At 36.1% G+C, this 20,258-nt stretch overlaps 1 protein-coding gene across 1 annotated transcript in view; it reads left to right on the top strand.

The window, feature by feature from the left end:
• KLHL20 (kelch like family member 20) overlaps positions 1-20,258 on the top strand; it is a 51,883-nt gene that overhangs the window by 9,992 nt on the left and 21,633 nt on the right. Inside the window, exons 3-6 of the mRNA XM_045547336.1 lie at positions 5,156-5,729; positions 13,577-13,735; positions 14,489-14,583; positions 17,283-17,398. Coding sequence (XP_045403292.1) covers positions 5,156-5,729; positions 13,577-13,735; positions 14,489-14,583; positions 17,283-17,398 — 944 coding nt within the window. The remainder of the gene's footprint in view (positions 1-5,155; positions 5,730-13,576; positions 13,736-14,488; positions 14,584-17,282; positions 17,399-20,258) is intronic.

Raw genomic sequence — 20,258 nt, 5'->3', positions numbered from 1 at the left:
TGCAATGAATTTTACAACTAAACCTGGCCCCCATTTACAGCACTTTTACTATAGAAAAATATAAACCTCCAAGTAGCCAACATAAAATTAAACTTTTAGAAAACTACTTATTTGTAAATTGAAGAATGTCTGTTTATAAACTTACGTGTTTCTTTTGTAATCATAGTAAAAATTCACTAATTCAAACCAATTTGGTGGCAGCAGTTTGATATATTTAGTACTTTTAAATGAAGCTAATTGTCATATTTCATATCTCTAAACCCAAATTAAGCTAACAAGATCTTGATCTGGAGGCTCTAGCATCCTGCTAAATAAATAATCATCTGACCTGCCATTTTCTTTACCATTTTAATTTTCATAAACTTTTTTTTTTTTTTTTTTTTTTTTTTTGAGACAGGGTCTCACTCTGTCACCCTGGCTAGAGTGCAGTGGCATCATCACAGCTCACTGCAGCTCAAACTCCTTGGCTCAAGCAATCCTCCTGCCTCAGCCTCCCCAGTAGCTGGGACTATAGACACATGCCACCATGCCTGACTAATTTTTTTCTAGTTTTGGTAGAGATGGGGTCTCCTTCTTGCTCAGGCTGGTCTTGAATTCCTAACCTCAAACAATCCTCCTGCCTCGGCCTTCCAAAGTGCTAGGATTACAGGTATGAGCCACCATGCCCAGCCCAATTTTTATAAACTCTGAAGAAAGGATTTCTAAGTAAAGATAAGCTTCAATCCAGACTTGCTGAATTATCATTAATGCAAAATTCATCTAAATATTAATCAAACTATGTGAACTTAGGTTAATTTTTAATATGGATAAGCACAACTGAATGTAGATAATCTTATTACTATTAGCTACAATTTAAAATGGTTACTATATAGCAGGCACTGAACTGAAAGCTTTTATGTACATTATCTCATTTAGTATTTACCTTAGGCAGTAGATACCCATTTTAGAGCTAAAGAAACTAGGGATTAAAAGGATAAGTAACTTGTCCAGTAATTGTCAGTACTAGGATTTCAACCCAGGTCCTGCTGATTCCAGAGGCCATTTTGATTAGCGATGGCTAGAAAGACTCTAAATATCAGAATTATAACAAAATAACCATAGTACTCAAGTATCAGAGCTATTAGACTTGGAGGGAAAAAAAGAAGAAAACTTAAGTAAAACTTCACTTTTATGTAACTTTTTAAGTAAAAGTAAAATATTGTAAGACATCTTTGGTTTGACTCAATCCAACTTATGTAGGGAAAGGAATTTTAACTCTTCATACTCATTCATTTCTCACTCTGACTGATGTGTACAATATTTGATTTGATTCTTTCCCTTGTTAGGAACAAACTATTATAATTAACTTCATGGTTATTTACTGTATTTCCTAACTTAGGACACGGAGTTGATTTAATAACTGTTCAGAAATATAAATACTGGACTTCCTCCACTGAAGTCTTGAACCCCTCAAAGTCATTCATGAGGGTTGGAATCAACTTCTTTCAAACACCTGTTAGTGTTGATATTTTGACCTTCTCCCATGAATCATGAATGTTCTTAATGGCATTTATATTTAGAAATATAAATACTGCATTAAAAGTACAAAAAAAATTTTCTTACTTAGCTGACAATATAGCACATATTTAGCCATATAATAACATAGGCACAACTTGGAGATATTGCAGATTCACTTCCAGACCACTGCAAGAAAGCAGATGTGGCAATAAATTGAGTCACATTAATTTTTTGGTTTCCCAGTGCATAAACACTTATGTTTACACTATACTGTGTAATAAGTATACAATAGCATTGTATCTTTTTTAAAAAGTACATACCTTAATTTAAAAATATTTTATTGCTAGAAAATGCTAATGATCATCCAAGTCCTGATCTTTTTGCTGATGGAAGGTCTTGCCTCAATGTCAATGGCTGCTGACTGATCAAAGTGATGGTTGCTGATAGTTGGGGTGGCCATGGCAATTTCTTAAAATAAAACAACAATGCAGTTTGCCACATCAGTTAACTCTTCCTTTCAGAAAGATTTCTCTGTAGCATATGACACATGTTTGATAATATTTTACCCACAGTAGAACTTCTTTCAAAATTAGAGTCAGTCCTCTCAAGCATTGCTGCTGTTTTATCAACTAAGTTTATATAATATTGTAGATCCTTTATTATCACTTGAACAGTGTTCACAGCATCTTCACAAGGAGTAGATTCCATCTCAAGAAACCACTTTCTTTGCACATCCGTAAAAAGCAACTCATCTGATTGAGATTGCAGCAATTCAGTCCCATCTTAAGGTTCCACTTCTAATTCTAGTTCTCTTGCTGTTTCCATCATATCTGCAGTGACTTCCTCCACTGAAGTCTTGAATCCCTCAAAGTCATCCATGAGAGTTGGCATCAACTTCTTTCAAACTCCTGTTAATGTTGATATTTTGACCTCCCATGAATCATGAATGTTCTTAATGGCATCTAGAATAAGGTTTTCAATTGACTTTTCCCAGATCCATCAGCAGAATCACTATCTATAACAGCTATGGCCTTATAAAAATGTATTTCTTAAATAATAAGACTTGAAAGTCAAAATGACTCCTTGATCAATGGGCTGCAGAATGGATATTGTGTTAGCAGGTAGGGAAACAATATTCAATTCCTCGTATAGTTCCATCACAGCTCTTCAGTAACTAGGTGTATTGTCAATGAGCAGTAATAGTTTGAAAGGAATCTTATTTTCTGAGGAGTAGATTGCAACAGTGGGCTTAAAATATTCAGTACACCATGCTGTAAACAGATGTGCTGTCATCCTGGCTTTATTCCCTTTATAGAGCACAGGTGGAGTAGATTTAGCATAACTTTTTTTTTTTAAGCCTAGAGTACCCAGTATTGCCAAGTGGTCTCCCACCCAACTACTAACCAGGCCCAATGCTGCTTAGCTTCCAAGATCGGACAAGATTGGGCCCATTCATGGTAGTATAGCTATAGACTGTTTAGCATAATTCTTGAGGGCCCTAGAATTTCAGAATGGTAAATGAACATTGGCTTTAATTTAAAGTTACAAGCTACATTAACCCCTAACAAGAGAGTCACCTGTCCTTTGTAGTTTTAAAGCCAGGCATTGACTTCTCTCTAGCTGTGAAAGTCCTATATGGCATCTTCTCCCAATAGAAGGCTGTTTCATCTACATTGAAAAATCTGTTGTTTAGAGTAGCCACCTTCCTTTAAACCTCATGAACCAACCTCCACTAGCTTCCAGCTCTTCTTCTGCACCTTCCTCACCTCTCTCAGCCTTCATAGAATTGAACAGAGTTACCACCTTGGTCTGGATTAGGCTTTGGTTTAAGGGAATTTTGTGGCTGGTTTGATCTATCCAGACCACTCAGACTTTCTCCATATCAACCATAAGTCTGTTCCTCTTTCATATCATTTGTGTGTTCCCTGGAGGAGCAGATTTAATTTCCTTCAAGAACTTTTTCTTTGCATTCACAACTTGGCTGTTTGGCACAAGAGGCCTAGCTTTTGGCCTATCTTGGCTTCCAACATACCTTCCTCACTGAGCTTAATCATTTCTAGCTTTTGATTTTAAGAGACGTGCAACTCTTCCTTTCACTTGAACACTTAGAGGTCATTGTGGAGGATTATTAATTGACCTAATTTCAATGTTGTAGTGTCTCAGGGAATAGGGAGGCCCAAGGAGGAGAAAGACAGGATGGAACAGATGGTGGAACAGTCAGAACACACACATTTATCAATTAAGTTCACTGTCTTATATGGTTACAGTTTGTAGCATCCCAAAATAATTACAATGGTAACATCTAAGATCATTGATCACCATGAAAAATATAATAATAATGAAAAAGTCTGAAATGATGCGAGAATTACCTAAATGTGATGCAGAGACCCAAAGTGAGCACACGGTGTTGGAAAAATGATGCCAATAGACTTGTTCAATGCAGGGTTGACACAAACCTTCAATTCTTTAAAAAATGCAATATCTGTGAAGTGCCGTAAGTCAAAGCACAATAAAACAGGTATGCCTGTACTCAGTTTTCTTCAGTATCATAATCAAAATTTGATTCTAAACTTTTCTGTAATTCAGAGACCAAAGAATCCTCTGAATTGTTTGGCTCTCAGCAAGTATCTGTGGTATCACAGTGACACACTACTTAATATAACCTGTGTGTTTGTGATGGGGGGATTCCGGTGTGGGTTTTTTTTTTTCTTTCTTTTTTTACTTCTTTAGAACCATTGTAATTGTGTAATTTTGAGACATAACAAAGACATATATCCTGTTTGGTTAAATTATAAGACTTTTTAAATGAATTATATATCATTTGGAATAAAATCTCTTCTCTTGAAAGTTAACCAGAAGTTCTCAAATCCTGAGCAATTGTAATTTTCTGATATAAGAATCTGTCACATAGGCCTCTCCTAGCTTTGAAAATTCTATTATTTGTTTCAAGAAATGTAGCTAAAATTTCCACATGGGGGCAGTAACAACTGGTCATAAACTCTCTATCTGGTAGCTGGCAAGTGTCTTTGACATCAGCTTTAGATGATTTTCAACTTTTATTAAATATTAAACTATGAAAAGCATGCATCTTAGAATCAAAGAAATACAGTATTAAATATAAAGTTAATTTTTTGGACCCTTGCCTATTTTCCTTCTGATCTTTTCATACAACATGAGCTATATTTTATAGATTTTGTGCTGAACCTTATACAAATTTAAAATAACACCCAGTGAGAATGAGAAACACCAGCTGTTTTAGAAAAATAACAAATATCGAGCTTTTGATTAAACCAGATTTAGGAATTAAAGTTCATAGATCTGTTTTGTGCAGAGAGAATCATTTACAAATGTTTTTTATAAATATTTCTTAATGTTGTAAGAGATGTGGTCCCAGATAGTCTGACTATTTCTGGGATGAAAAGAATTGTCCTTTATTTTAGGGAAGTGCTCGGACTTGGAATTAATACCAGTCATTCGTCAAGAGACTTTAAGGAAGTTCATGAGTTCTAGAGTTCTTAGAAATGGGGTTCCATGGGGACCTAGTTCTCTCTTTTGGTAATTGCAGGTTTCTCTGTCTCTTGACTTCTGAACATTCTAGGGCAGAAGTGAGCTTATAATAATATTGCCATCTTTTCTCCATCTCGCCTCAATCCTTTAGGTGTACCAACATTCGACCAGGAGAGTCTGGAATGGATGTAACAAGCCGCTGTACCCTTGGAGACCCCAACAAACTACCAGAAGGGGTTCCCCAACCTGCCCGCATGCCCTATATCTCTGACAAGCACCCTCGACAGACCTTGGAAGTCATTAACCTTCTGAGAAAGCACCGGGAGCTATGTGATGTGGTGCTAGTTGTGGGCGCTAAGAAGATATACGCCCATCGAGTCATTTTGTCAGCCTGTAGTCCCTACTTCCGAGCTATGTTTACAGGAGAATTGGCAGAGAGCCGTCAGACAGAAGTAGTGATCCGAGACATAGATGAGAGGGCTATGGAACTATTGATTGACTTTGCATATACCTCCCAGATAACTGTGGAGGAGGGCAATGTTCAGACCCTTCTGCCAGCTGCTTGTCTCCTCCAGCTGGCAGAAATACAGGAAGCCTGCTGTGAATTCTTAAAGAGACAATTAGATCCTTCTAACTGCCTGGGCATTCGGGCTTTTGCTGACACACATTCATGTCGCGAGTTGCTAAGGATAGCAGACAAGTTCACTCAACATAACTTCCAAGAGGTGAGTTGCACTTGGTGGTTTGAATGCAGTCATAACCTATTTGTCAGGAGAGCAATATGGGTTCACAAGCTGGTAACACTTGCCTGAGTATTTACTGCTGATGCTAACTCATAACATCAAAAGAAATAAGTTGTTATAAACCCTAAACCTGGTTTTTATTTTACAGTCCAGTTTTGTGTTCTGTCTGCAAAAGTTACGGTTTAGAGATTGGTTCTTCCTAGCCATATTCATAAAAAGCTAATTTATAATCTAAAATATAGTTCATTAATTAAAAGGAGGATCTGTGCCTGTTGGGATACCTGGTATCAGTCTTTGTGGATTCTTTAGAATAAATGATAAATTAGAGGTTATTTGGTGAACTAATAAGCAGAAAAGATGAATTTAGATGTTATCAAAAGGATTTTCATTAAACCTGTTATTTTTCACATATTCATTTAACAAATATTGGTACATCTACTATGTTTCAGTCGCTGTGCTTGGGAACATAGACTACAATAGTGAACAAGAAACCTAGACTCTCTGTACTCAAGGAGTTTATAATCTAGCAGTGAAGATAGTCATTAAATGCATAATTATATAAATAATTAATTACAGTTAATGAGTGCTACAAAGAAGCAACCCTGGATGATTTAAGAGTGTACTACAGAGAAATTTAGCTTTGGTTTTGGAACAGTTCATGCAAAATCCTGAGACATTAAAAAGCATAAATAGTTTGAAGAACTGAAAAAAAAAACAGTGAGACCCAGAGAACAAGGGGGTGGAAGATGTTACATAATGATTTCATAGAAAGAAGAGGGACAAATTGAAGTTGATAGACCATGTTAAAAGAATTTGAGATTTAATCTTCAAAGTGATAGAAAACCATTAAAGAGTTTTAGCAAAGGAAAAACATGGTCTATTTCATACTTTAATGTCACCCTCTGTCCACCAGGAAAACTTCTGGTGGCTCAGAGATTTAAACATACAAAATGAAACTGTGAAAATATTAGAATGACATGGAACAATTCCCTTATAATCTTGAAGTGAAAAAGGTCTCTCTAACTGACTAATCCAGAAGAGACAGAAGATAAAACTGATAGATGTGACTACATAAAAATCAAAATTTTCTGCATGGCAAAACAACAATAACAAGATAAAAGTCAAAGACAAACTAAGGGAAAATATTTGCAACTCATATCACAGACAACAAGTTAATCTCGGCCGGGCGCGCTGGCTCACGCCTGTAATCCTAGCACTCTGGGAGGCCGAGGCGGGCGGATTGTTTGAGCTCAGGAGTTCGAGACCAGCCTGAGCAAGAGCGAGACCCCGTCTCTACTAAAAATAGAAAGAAATTATACGGACAGCTAAAAACATATATATATATATAGAAAAAAATTAGCCGGGCATGGTGGTACATGCCTGTAGTCCCAGCTACTCAGGAGGCTGAGGCAGGAGGATTGCTCAAGCCCAGGAGTTTGAGGTTGCTGTGAGCTAGGCTGATGCCTCGGCACTCTAGCCCGGGCAACAGAGTGAGACTCTGTCTCAAAAAAAAAAAAAGTTAATCTCTTTAAGTAACGTAAACCAATGACCTAACAGAAAAATGAGCAGTAAACAGAAAAGAAATTTAGATTGCCCTTAAACATATGAAAACCTGCTAAAGTTTATTCAAAATAACTAAAACACACAACTGTACCAAAGTACCATTTTGTCTATCAGATTACAAATATCCAGAAATTTGATTATACACCCTGTTGTTAAGGCCGTGGGTAAATAAGTACGTTACTAATGTATGTGGAACTTGATATAACCTTTTTGAAAGGAAATTTGGCAGTATCTATCAAAATCACACACTTTTTTGACTCTGCAGTCCCATTTCTGGGAATTTGTACTACAGATACTGGAGAGTGGAACAGTTTGAGGAGGTAAGATCATGGGTTCTGTTTTAGATTTGTTCAGTTTTGAGACACCTGTGAGATATCTACATAGAAATATTGAACAGGGGACTGTTTATATAAGTCTGTTCCTTAGGAAAAAGGTTAGGCTGAGACTAAAATTTAGGAGTCGTCAACATAGTAATTAAGCCATGGCCTAACCCTTTTTAAGTAGGATATAACCCAGATGTCATAAAACAAAAGATTGATCAATTTAATTGCATAAAATTTTATAACTTTTTATAACAAAAGGCACCATCAACAAGGTCAACAAATCAGTACTGATGAGATCAAGTCGGGGAGAGAGAAGAGAAGAGCCCTAAAATTTTTCCAATATTGAGGGATAATTAGTAAAAGAGCAACTGACAAAGGTAACTGGGAATAACTAGAGAAGAGAGAAGAAGAAAACTAGAAGCATGAGTTCATGAAATGCAAAGGCAGGGCTTGTTTTAAGAAGAGGGGAATATTTATATATGCTGGAATAAGCAGGAAGTTTCTGATAGTATTAGGTCCATTGGCCTTAAGAAATATTAAAACATTACAAACATTTTGGTACTAGGCAAGGATCTAAGCAGGCTACAACCCAGAAGCCATAAAGAAAGAGATTAATAAATTTGATTGCATAAATTTTTTGTTCTTTATAACAACAACAAAAAGCACCATGAACTGAAAAATCAATGTCAAACTCAGAAAACCTGTTTGGAGCATACATGACAGAAAAAAATGCTAATTCCCATAAAACTCATACAAATTCAATCAGGAAAAACAAACACAATAAAAACATAGGCAAAGGATATGAATAAGCAATGTGTAAAAACAAATATTCAAATGGAAAATAAACATGAAAAGATGTTCAACCTCATGTATTATTAAAGAAACATGCATCAAAACAAGATACCTATCAGACTGGAAAAATAATTTTTTAAATTTATTTGAAAAAAATTCAAATTTACATGAAATTGTAGGAATAAAACAAAACTTTCATATACCCTTTGCCCAGATTTACCAATTGTTAACATTTTGCCTCATTTACCTTATCATTCTTTCCTTGCTCTATAAATATTTTTTTCTGAGCAGTTGGAGAGTATGTTACATATATCACATTCCTTTACTCCTGAACACTCCTATACTCTTTTTTTTTTTTTTTTTTTTGGAGACAGAGTCTCGCTCTGTCACCCTGGTTAGAGTGCAATGGCATCATAGCTCACTCAACCTCAAACACCTGGGTTGAAGCCATCCTCCTGCCTCGGCCTCCTGAGTAGCTGGGACTACAGGCACATGCCACAACACCTGGCTAATTTTTCTATTTTTTGTAGAGAGGGTTCTTGCTCTTTCTCAGGCTGGTCCCAAACTCCTGGCCTGGAGTGATCCTCCTGCCTCGGCCTCCCAGAGTGTTCGGATTACAAGTGTGAGCCACCGCCTGGCCCTATGCTCCTTTCATATTCTTTCGTTCCTTTCATATTTCTTTCCTCCTGACCACTTACTATGATGGTTGAAAAGTTGTGATTTTTTTTTTAAACTCCATTTTTCTGTGTATATCTGCTGTAAGAAAGAACTTTCCTTGTCCCTTGTTGGTTGATTGGTTGATTGATTAACATTATGGACTCATGGACTCTTACTCTATTCAGTGGATTGTAGTCCTTTGTTGCTATTTATTATTTTAATGATTGATAGGTTCTGGTTTATCCTTCCTGTGTTTCCTTTTACAAAATTAAATAGATACATTTATGTTCTCTTCTTTCTACTTCTTTTCTACACTTTGCCTTTTACTTAATATATTCTGGAATTCATTCCATATCAGTTCATAGAGAGCTTCCTTGTTCTTTCTTAATAGCTGCATTGTACTCCTTGTGTGAGTGTACCACTGTTTATTCAGTTAGTCTCCAATGTTTGAGCATTTAGGTAGTTTTAAATATTTTGCCATTACAGACCAGCACAGTGGCTCATGCCTATGATCCTAGCACTCTGGGAGGCCTAGGCAGGAGGATTGCTTGAGCTCAGGAATTCAAGACCAGCCTGCAAGTGTGAGACCCCGTGTCTACCAAAAAATAGCAAAAATTAGCCAGGCATGGTGGTTCATGCCTGTAGTCTCAGCTACTCGGGAGGCTGAGGCAGGAGGATTGCTGGAGCCCAGGAGCTTGAGGTTGCAGTGAGCTACGATGATGCCACTGCACTCTAGCTGGAGCAACAGAGCAAAACTGTCTCAAAAAAAAAAATCTGCCATTCCAAATAATGCTGAAATGAATAGCCTTGTGTATAAATATTTCAGTATTATTGGAGGTTTTATTTTCAGGATAAATTCCTAGAAATTGGATTGCAGGGCCAAAGTTGAACTGCATATGTATTTTGTTAAGTATCACCAAATTCCCCTTCATAGGGAATGAACCATTTCAACCAGTAATATATGAGGATGACTATTTCCCCACAGCTTCACCAACAGAATGTACTAACCACCTTTTGATTTTTTGTTAATTAAATAGATGAGAGTAGAATTTCAATGTAGTTTTAATTTGCATTTCTCTTCAAATAAGCAAAATTGAACATCTTTCATATGTATATGGGCCATTTTTATAATTCTTTTGAATTGTATTTTAATATCTTTTGCCTATTTTCATATTAGATTTTTGGTCTTTTTATCCCCTCAATTTTTTAAAGTTCTCTATGTATTAACAATGATAGCCTTTCATCTGTGATACATGTTACAAATATTTTATTTTAGTGTGCATTTATCTTTCAACTTTCCTTATTGTATTTTTGGCCATGCAAAAATTTTTGGGTTTTTTTAACATTGTCAAATATATCAATCTTTTATTGCATCTAGATTTTGAGGTAGAGTTTGAAAGGCCTTCCCAAACCCAGATTACAGAGAAATTTACACATATTTTTTCCTACCATATGTATAGTCTCTCTGAGTTCATCTTTGTGTATGGTGTGAAATGAACTGATTTTGTCTTTTTCCAAATGGCCATCTCATCCCAGTACCATTTACTTAAAAGTCTTTCTTTGCCTCAGTGATTTGAGATAGCATCTTTATTATATACCAAATTTCTATATGTACTTGCTTTTGGACCTTCTGTTCTAGGCTATGTACCAGTACAACACTGTTCTCTATGATAGTTTAATTACTAAGGCTTTGTAATGTATTTTATTATGCAGTAGGGCTAGTAACCCCTCACCTCCCGTGTAACTCTTTTTTTTCAGTGTTTCCCTTTCTTGCATGTTTATTTTTCTAGATAAATTTCAGTTGTAGTAAATTTCTTATCCAGTCCCAAGAAAAAAAACTTACTGGTATATGCATTAAGTTAATTTAAGAAGAACAGTCATTTTTATGATACTGAGTTGTCCCATCCAAGAACAAGATTTCATTTCTTCAGTTCTACTTTTTTATCTGTCAGGAATGTTTTATAGTTTTATTCATCTAGGTTTTATATTCTTTTTAAGTTTATTTCTAAGTATATTTTATGAAAGCTACCTCACTGAATTTTTTTATTCTTTGAGTTACTTTTACCATTGATTCTTTAGAGTTTTCTTGACATCCCATGTCATCTCCATATCAGTAGTTTTATTTCTTCCTTTCCAGTTGTTAATGTCTTTAATTGTTTTCTTCTGTCTAGTTGCTTTTAGTAAAATGTAGGCCAACTCAGTGGCTCTCCTGTAATCATAGCACTTTGGGAGGCAAAGACAGGAGGATCCCTTGAAGCCAGGATTTGGAGACCAGCCTAAGCAACTCTTTATAAAAAAAAAGAAAAATTAGCTGCTGTGATGGTGTGCACCTATAGTCCTAGCTACTGAGGAGGCTGGGGCAGGAGGATCACTTGCTACTAATTTAGATTATTTTTAACTTAATCAAGTGTATATTTAACTTCCTCCTATTTCATTAGACCTAATTTACTTCATATGGTTTTACTCATGCCCATAAACACAAATTTTAAAATTGTCTTTAAATTCAACAGCACTGTTTACCATATACTTCGGTTAACTCCAGATGACTTTGCTTATTCATTCTCGTTTGTTTTCAGCTTTATTCATTCTTCAAATAGCATCTGCAGTCATCTGAAGAAACTAAAAGTAAGCTGATTACCATAATAGTGTGCGGCTTAAGTTCAGATCTCCTCTAAACTCTTATTTAAGAGCAGATATTTTGAAGCATTATTTTCTTAAACTGGTTGTTTGGTTCGAGGATAGACTTCAGTGCTAGATTTGCCCTAATGGTATGTCATTAATATTTTTTTGTTGGTGTTGGAAAAAGGAGAAGTGGCATTTTAGCCAGACTTATTATTTTTCCTCTTTGCTCATAGTGCCAAACAAATGTTTTCTCACACAAAGTTTCATGTCTTCCTGCTATGTCATGTTTCCATTAAGTGAGTTGTTCATGTCTTTGTGATTTATTCATAAACTTTAAACTTGGTGATCATTGATAATTATATAACATTTGGCTTATAATCACTATGTTGGGAAAAAATTTATACTCTGACAAGATTTAAAAAGAATGTTAAGACACTTCACAAAGATAAATGTTACCATACTTGTCCTTACATGAAGAATTCAGAGAGAACGGAAAATAAGGAACAGGAGAGATGCAGCCATAGCTACAATTTTGCATGCTGTGAAGACCATCACACTTAATTGAGGTAGTCCGCAAATTTGGCTCGGGACTTTATAGTCTTCATAGTTAACCAACATAGGGTTGACAGGTAAAAATACAGGGCACCCAATTAAATTTAAATTACAAGTAAACAACAAATAATTTTGAGTATGTCTTGTATTTTTATTTGCTAAATCTGACAACCCTACCACACAAAATAAAAGGCAACCCATTCTAATTACCACGTTACCTGACTAAGCAACCTCAGCTAAAATTTAAAGGTCACTTATTTAATTCCCTGAATCTCAGAAAGTCTCTCAGATGATGTGAAGACTTGTGCCATAAAAATTGAAGTGCTCATTAGTATTTCTATTGTAAGTATAAACTGGCCTTATGGCCTTTAACTGTTTTCTTTTGAGATTTGCATTTTTTCCTAATGTGCTTGAGGAAAACAGTCTTAATCAAATATTTAAATTGTTTTATGGCCTGTCTCATATCCTCTTAAATATTCTTTTTTGATGAATGTGAGAATGACTCTGTCCCAAGAGAACCCATCATCTACATTAGAGATAGCACACTAGGAATATGAGTTGTTAACCATATCCTGCCTGTGCTAAAAGATATCACATGTAGCACGATCTCCTGAGTAATAGAGCAAACCCAGTGAAGGGTAACAGTGCACCCTGTCCTTCTTACACTACATGCTGATGTATAGGCTTACAAGGTCTTGGAATTTGTGGCTGGCCTGCACAAGGTAAGATCCGTATTGCCATTTCATCTCCCTTTTGACAGACAGTTCCCTAGCCTTGGGTAAAGATAAATTATTGGTGTGTTTGTAGTTTCTCATTGGCATACATATCAGAGTGGTTTGGTCCTCAGAGGTTTTCATTGGTCTGATTATCTTCTTATTATATTCATTCTTGCTTACAAAATTGCTGACACCTTCATTCTTTTTTTAAACTGACCCCTTGGTGTTTCTGCCCTAGACACTGCCCTTTCAACAACTAATCTTCCTCTGAAAGCTTTTCCTGACTTTTTATATGCCTCTCATATTTCTAGAGTTATAATTTGAAGTTAATTTGGCTTATTTTGGATATGAATTTTTATTTCAATCCTTTATTTTTAAGAATAGTCATTTTTCTTAAATTGCTCGAATCACAAATGATTAGTTTTGCTAAATTTTGTGTCCTCTGGGCTTTCCTTTGTCCACTTTTTAAACTTTTCTCTTCTTCTATTTTAAACTTCAGTTCCACTGTGGAATAGAGCATGGCTCCATAACCCTGAAGAAAAACATTGAGACAATAAATGTAATCACAGGTGTTTTTCTTTTCTTCTTACCTAACTTTGAACAGGTAATGGAGAGTGAAGAGTTCATGTTACTTCCAGCCAATCAACTCATTGATATAATATCTAGTGATGAGCTAAACGTTCGCAGTGAGGAACAAGTGTTCAATGCAGTGATGGCCTGGGTCAAATACAGTATTCAAGAAAGACGTCCTCAGTTACCCCAGGTAATGATAGAAATGCTTCTCTAAAAAACTGCTTTGTGCTAGATGAAATAATACACATTTGTCTTGCAAAAATGAGACAATTATCACTGTCTTTTAGAGAGTGTAAGAAAGTTCATCTTTCCAAATAATCAAGGAAATAAGGGTTTAGAAGCATTTTGACTGCTTATTATTATGGACTTTTTGCTCCTTTGCTTCCCCTCTATTTTGGGTCAATTCTACAATTGAGCTATAGCACAATTCAAAACTTAAACTCTATAAAATGAACAAAAGAAAGCAAGGATACTTCTTTCCCTGTGGCTTGGAAATCCTACCACGTTTCCCCTCCCTATAACTTGGAAATTCTGCCACACTTTGATGAGTAAAGAGATGAATTGGAGCACATGTGGTCACTGAGTGAAATGTGTAAGACCCATTCTTGTTATTATGACCATAGTTTTTAGCAATTTAACAGGATATTCTTCTGGATTGTTAATTAATTTGAGACCAGTTATAGAAGCACTTATATTGCTGAAAGCTTAAAGTAGCATTCTAAAGTGACATTAGTATGCTTTTAATTTTCCAATTATTCTGCATTACTGAATTGATGGTTAGAATAAATTTAATTTAGTTTTAGTGTTTATGCTTTCCCTCCTTCTTTCTTATTTATGGTATTCAAGTAGATCCCAAAACAATGGGAAGTACAGTAGGGGAGCATGGGTCATGTATTCTCTTAAACATTTTGCAGATGGGAGCTCGTGCCTTTATTTCTCATAGGTGCTGCAGCACGTTCGTTTGCCTTTGCTTAGTCCCAAGTTCCTGGTGGGCACAGTAGGCTCTGATCCCCTCATCAAAAGTGATGAAGAATGCAGGTATGCATGGTCCTAGATGGGAAAAAATCAACAACTAATCATCCCTATTATCTCTTGATTTCCTTATTTGTATTGCTTCTGAAATATTGTATTTCCTAGTGCTGAAACTAAGGCAATATTTAAGAGGTTTTTCTGCTGGGCTAGCGCCAAGTGGAGGAGAAGGAAAAAGAGAGGACTGAACTTTCAGTTTTGCATTCCATTAGTTTTTTATATGTGGTGCTTACTGATGTAGAAGTGGCATTAAAGAGGTATAGTTCTAAGATTTTAATGCAAGCTTGAATTTGAAGAGTCAGTTCTCTGCTAATATTTTTTTTCTTGAGATAAATTGACTAATGCTGTCAACTTTGTTACTGAGTACTTTCATTCCATTACATATATCTTGTTGGGGAATAGGACTGGCCTTGCTTTTTAAGATTATAGATAGTTAAAGATCTACCACCTTCTAAAGTAGCTATGGAAAGATTTCCACTAGAGCTAGTGGAAGTTTCCAGATGTTTTTTGACAAAAGAAACTCTAACTGCTTTTACAAAGGGGAGAAAAACCCCTATCTTACTAGGCTATCTCTGAGATATATATAAAATTTAATAAATTACTTTCCCAATTTGACAGATTTTAAGATATAGCTTCAAATCTGAAACTATCTAGCATTTTTAACCATTTTTCCCCAGCATGCCCCAATTATAAAAGTGAAAGAGCAAATCAATACTCAGAACTCCTTAAACTACACTTTAGGCCTCCCTTGGTGATTAAAGAAATTTGGGGCTGGGCGCGGTGGCTCACACCTGTAATCCTAGCACTCTGGGAGGCCGAGGCGGGTGGATCGCTCAAGGTCAGGAGTTCGAGACCAGCCTGAGCGAGACCCTGTCTCTACTAAAAATAGAAAGAAATTATCTGGACAACTAAAATATATATATAGAAAAAAATTAGCCGGGCATGGTGGCGCATGCCTGTAGTCCCAGCTACTCGGGAGGCTGAGGCAGTAGGATCGCTTAAGCCCAGGAGTTTGAGGTTGCTGTGAGCAAGGCTAATGCCACAGCACTCACTCTAGCCCGGGCAACAAAGTGAGACTCTGTCTCAAAAAAAAAAAAAAAAGAAGAAGAAGAAGAAATTTGGAATTATCCCTTATTCTAGAACAGAGGCAGAACACATAAATTCACTTGAATTTCTTCTATACACTAAAGCCAGTTCCTTTAACAGGAGAGGCTAGAGGGGGTTTTAGATGTTTGTCTTTTAAATTTAAAATACAAACAAATGGCAATTAATTCCCCTAATTATTTGCAATAGCAGAAAGGAAAACCATATGTATTAGGCATGCTGAAATCTGAAGAAACAATACATAGATGTCCTTCCCTCATTAACTATAAATCAGATCATACTGATTGTGATGCAGAAAGTAAAGGTATTTATGAAGTCACTTTTTAAAGAAGACCTTTCCTGATATCCTAACCTCACCATTTACTAGTTATATGACCTTAGACAAGTTACTTTAACCTCTTTGTGCTGCAATTTCTCCCTCTATGAAGTGGAGATGATAATAGTGCTTATTCCATAAAGCTGTTGTGAGGATTAAATGAGTTAATATATATTAAGCGCTTAAAAAAGGACTAGCACATAGCTGTAAGTGTTGTTATTACTATTAATTTTGTGGGTTTGCTAAGTCTTATAACTCTATAGTACTCTTTCTCGAAACCCTTGAATGACTTAATAGCTAGTAGGAGATCAAAGCCTTTACCTTTAAGTATGGGAAGCTAGAAAAAGCTCTTGATCATCAGCTTGGGTTTTTTGTTTTTGTTTTTAGGATAAATTCAGAAGGGGTCTTAGCAAAGCCTTATATTGGAAAGTGCATTATTGGGTAATACCTAGGACTAGTCTAGCAGGAATAAATTACTCTTTGTAGCACAAATAACAAGAAGAATGAAAATAGAGGTTAGATTAGGAAACACTTTGAGAGTGGGGGGAGAACAGAGTAACAGATTGAATTTGCACTAATCAGGCACTGAATCACTTGAAGGACACAAGTGAAATAAGTATATACACAAATAGTTGGTATTAGGATATTGTATTTAACAAGTATAATTACTAGGTTCTTCTCTTAAAGTACCTTAAGTAGACAGAAAAATATTTTGTCTGTCTCATTGGACTTGTTGAGAGTAAACCATTCATATGGTACCAAATAAATAGTAAATTGGTGACAGTAAAGTATTTCTCTTTAGCAATCCGATTTTTGACCCAATTTTATTACTTTAATTAATCTAGCAAATATCTAGTGCCCTGGCTGATGTGCTGCTTTACCAGTGTCCTGCAGAAGCTAATAAAACTCATTAGAAAGTAATAACTGCAGGAAGGTAATGGGGTTGTAATTTTTAGTTTTCCATAAGTTATCATTAGCTCTAAGCATGTTGAGCTTTAGGCTAAATTTTCACTGAGATACGAAGTCATGATGGAAGTACCAGGCAATTCTCAACTCATAGTGTGATTGGGATCATTGCTTTCATGTGTGTGCCAATTTTAATATTGGCTAACATTCATGATTTGGTTTAATTTATGCTTGTTCCCCGTTGCCAACCTATATATTCCTAAACCATATTGGGACTTGACTAACAATGTTTTTTTGTTTGTTTTAATCTCACAATTTGTACAGGAACTGACTAACAATGTTATTTAGACATTTGGAATAAAGGCACAATTTTTTTCTACAGAGACTTAGTAGATGAGGCTAAAAACTACCTCCTATTGCCTCAAGAACGACCATTAATGCAAGGACCAAGGACAAGACCACGGAAACCTATTCGATGTGGAGAAGTACTCTTTGCAGGTTTGGGTCTTTTTTTTTTTTTTTTAATTTTTTGTGGAGATGAGATCTTGCTATGTTGCCCAGGCTAGTCTCAAACTCCTGGCCTCAAGTGATCCTCCACCTCAGCCCTCCAAAGTGCTGGGATTACAGGTGTGAGCAACTATGCCTGGCCACAGGTTTGGGTCTTAATATACTGTGACTAAACCAAATGTTTTCCCATGCAAGAAATTGTCATTTGAATAATCCTTTGGGCAATTGTGATATCTACTATCATAAGAAACAAATACTAAGTCAGCATGTAGCTTGTCTCTTAATCCATGATCCAACACTGGTATTCTCCAAAAGAGTGCTCTATTTTTTTTTTTTTTTTTTTTGAGACAGAGTCTCACTTTGTTGCCCAGGCTAGAGTGAGTGCCGTGGAGTCTGCCTAGCTCACAGCAACCTCAAACTCCTGGGCTTAAGCGATCCTATTGCCTCAGCCTCCCGAGTAGCTGGGACTACAGGCATGCGCCACCATGCCTGGCTAATTTTTTCTATATATATTTTTAGTTGTCCAGATAATTTCTTTCTATTTTTAGTAGAGACAGGGTCTCGCTCAGGCTGGTCTCGAACTCCTGACCTCCAGCGATCCACCCGCCTCGGCCTCTCAGAGGGCTAGGACTATAGGCGTGAGCCACCGCGCCCGGCCAAGAGTGCTCTATTTTTATATAAATCTAAAAATTTCCTGTAGTAGATGTTTTGTTGAAATGTGTCACATGCATTAAAATTTATTTACCAGTGTGCAAATCCCCTCATGATTACACAGAGTTGTCAAAAAACATCATCCTACATCAAACAGTTATACTGTGCCTAGCTCTATGAGCCTAGGGTCAGCCCAAGACAACCTGCTGTATTCTTAGGCTCCTACTTTCTGCCCCTGAATCTTTGAGATCTTTTAATTTTAGGTGTTTCAGTTCTGTCCATGTAAAGTCAGCTCTCTTGTTCACCTAACTAACCACCTTCTTTCTCACTGCTTTGTAGAACTTCTTACTAGTTCATTCTCTTCAAATTTTTTTCAAATCCTAATTCATGGAGCTAGCTGAGACCTGATATAGTCTTAGTATTTAAGCTTCCAATTTTCAGTAATTCCATACTTCTTAGATAAGGGCATCCTGTGATTCTGTTGTCCCATTTTGATATGTGAGGTATTCTATTCCTTTTCATCAGAGAATTTCATGCAATCTCTGAGGCTTAGTTGCCTTCCCGTCATCCTAACCACTTGCCTATCTTTTTTCTTGCCAATTTAATTTTTTCTTAAAATGTAGGAATAAATTTTCCCCTGTATTTTAAGAAGGAAAATTTAGTAATTTTTTTTTTAGTTCCTGCTTGCTTTTCCATTTAATTTTCTTTTTTTTTTTTTTTTTTTTGGAGATAGAGTCTCACTCTGTTGTCCAGTGTAGAGTGCTGTTACGTCAGTCTAGCTCACAGCAACCTCAAACTCCTGGGCTCAAGCAATCCTCCTGCCTCAGCCTCTTAAGTAGCTGGAACTACAGGCATGTGCCACCATGACCGGCTAATTTTTTTCTCTATATATTTTTAGTTGTCCAGCTAAATTCTTTCCATTTTTAGTAGAGACAGGGTCTCACTCTTGCTCAGGCTGGTCTCAAACTCCTGAGCTCAAATGATCCACCCGCCTCGGCCTCCCAGAGTGCTAGGAGTACAGGCATGAGCCACTGCGCCCAGCCTTAATTTTCTTTATATAGAAGATTGCAACATTTCCTTGAAAAGAAAATTGATAAAAATTTTCTTTTTCTTTCTAATCCTCATTATGCTTTGTTCCTTCTCTTTTGGGAGTATTTATTTCATTCTTGTTTTAGATTTCAAACTTACTAATTCATCATGCACTGAATTCTCCCATACGTCAGTATCTTAATGTCTTATTGTTATTAATAGATTTGTAATTTCTATCATCATTTTTATTAATTCCTGTTATTTTCATCCTATATGTGCATGCTCATGTATGTGTTCATGTACTTATGTGGGTTCACACAGGCAGTCGCATCCCCATACCTGTACACAGTTGTATCCTCACCCTTACGTACCAGTTTATAGTCAAAGGTTTGCAAATAAATTCATTGTTGGATCTAGTTCACAAGGAAGCCTATATAAAATTTTGTTAGCTTTGATGGTTAAATTAGATAAATTACATTTTAAGGGTCTTTTATATATAAAAGTAGTTTGTTATGCTAGCTTCCCATACAAGCAAGAATGCAATAAATTTACGTTAGAACTTCTATTTCCCAATTTTGAAAGTCTATTGTCTATTTTTTAAAATTAGAAGACTGCAAAGTCTAATATTTGGTACCTGTGGTTTCATGATGTCATGTTGTTTCAGGAATTCTGTAGTAAGGTCGTCTCTGTGGTGGTACAGGGTGAGCACCTTAGTTAGATCCAAAAATCTTAAATCCTAAATGCTCCAAAATCTAAAACTTTTTGAGCACCAACATGACGTGGAAAGGAGATGCCCATTGGAGCATTTCAAATTTCAGATTTTCAGATTTGGGATGCTTGACTGGAATATAATGCAAATTTTCTAAATCTGAAAAAAAACAAAACCTGAAACATTTCTGTCCCACACATTTCAAGAAGAGATGCTTCACTTGTATGTCCATTATTATGGAGCTCTATTAACTGTCTTATTTGGCTATCAGTTTTAGTGGCTAGAGTAGGGATGATAGACCACTACTGTTTTTTTATCAACTTCAGAATATTCTGGCAATGACTAAGAACTAGGTTAAGGAAGGGGAGAAGGTAATGGGGACTCTGGGGAAAATCGTACAAAAGAGAGCCTCCCTGAAATCACAAGCTAGAGGCTAAGCCAAATCGGTGTACAGAAAGTACA

The sequence above is a fragment of the Lemur catta genome, chromosome 3 (assembly GCF_020740605.2).
Source record: "Lemur catta isolate mLemCat1 chromosome 3, mLemCat1.pri, whole genome shotgun sequence".
NCBI lineage: Eukaryota > Metazoa > Chordata > Mammalia > Primates > Lemuridae > Lemur > Lemur catta.
Note: the sequence above shows the minus strand (reverse complement) of the source record. Positions and strands in the feature narration are given on the sequence as shown.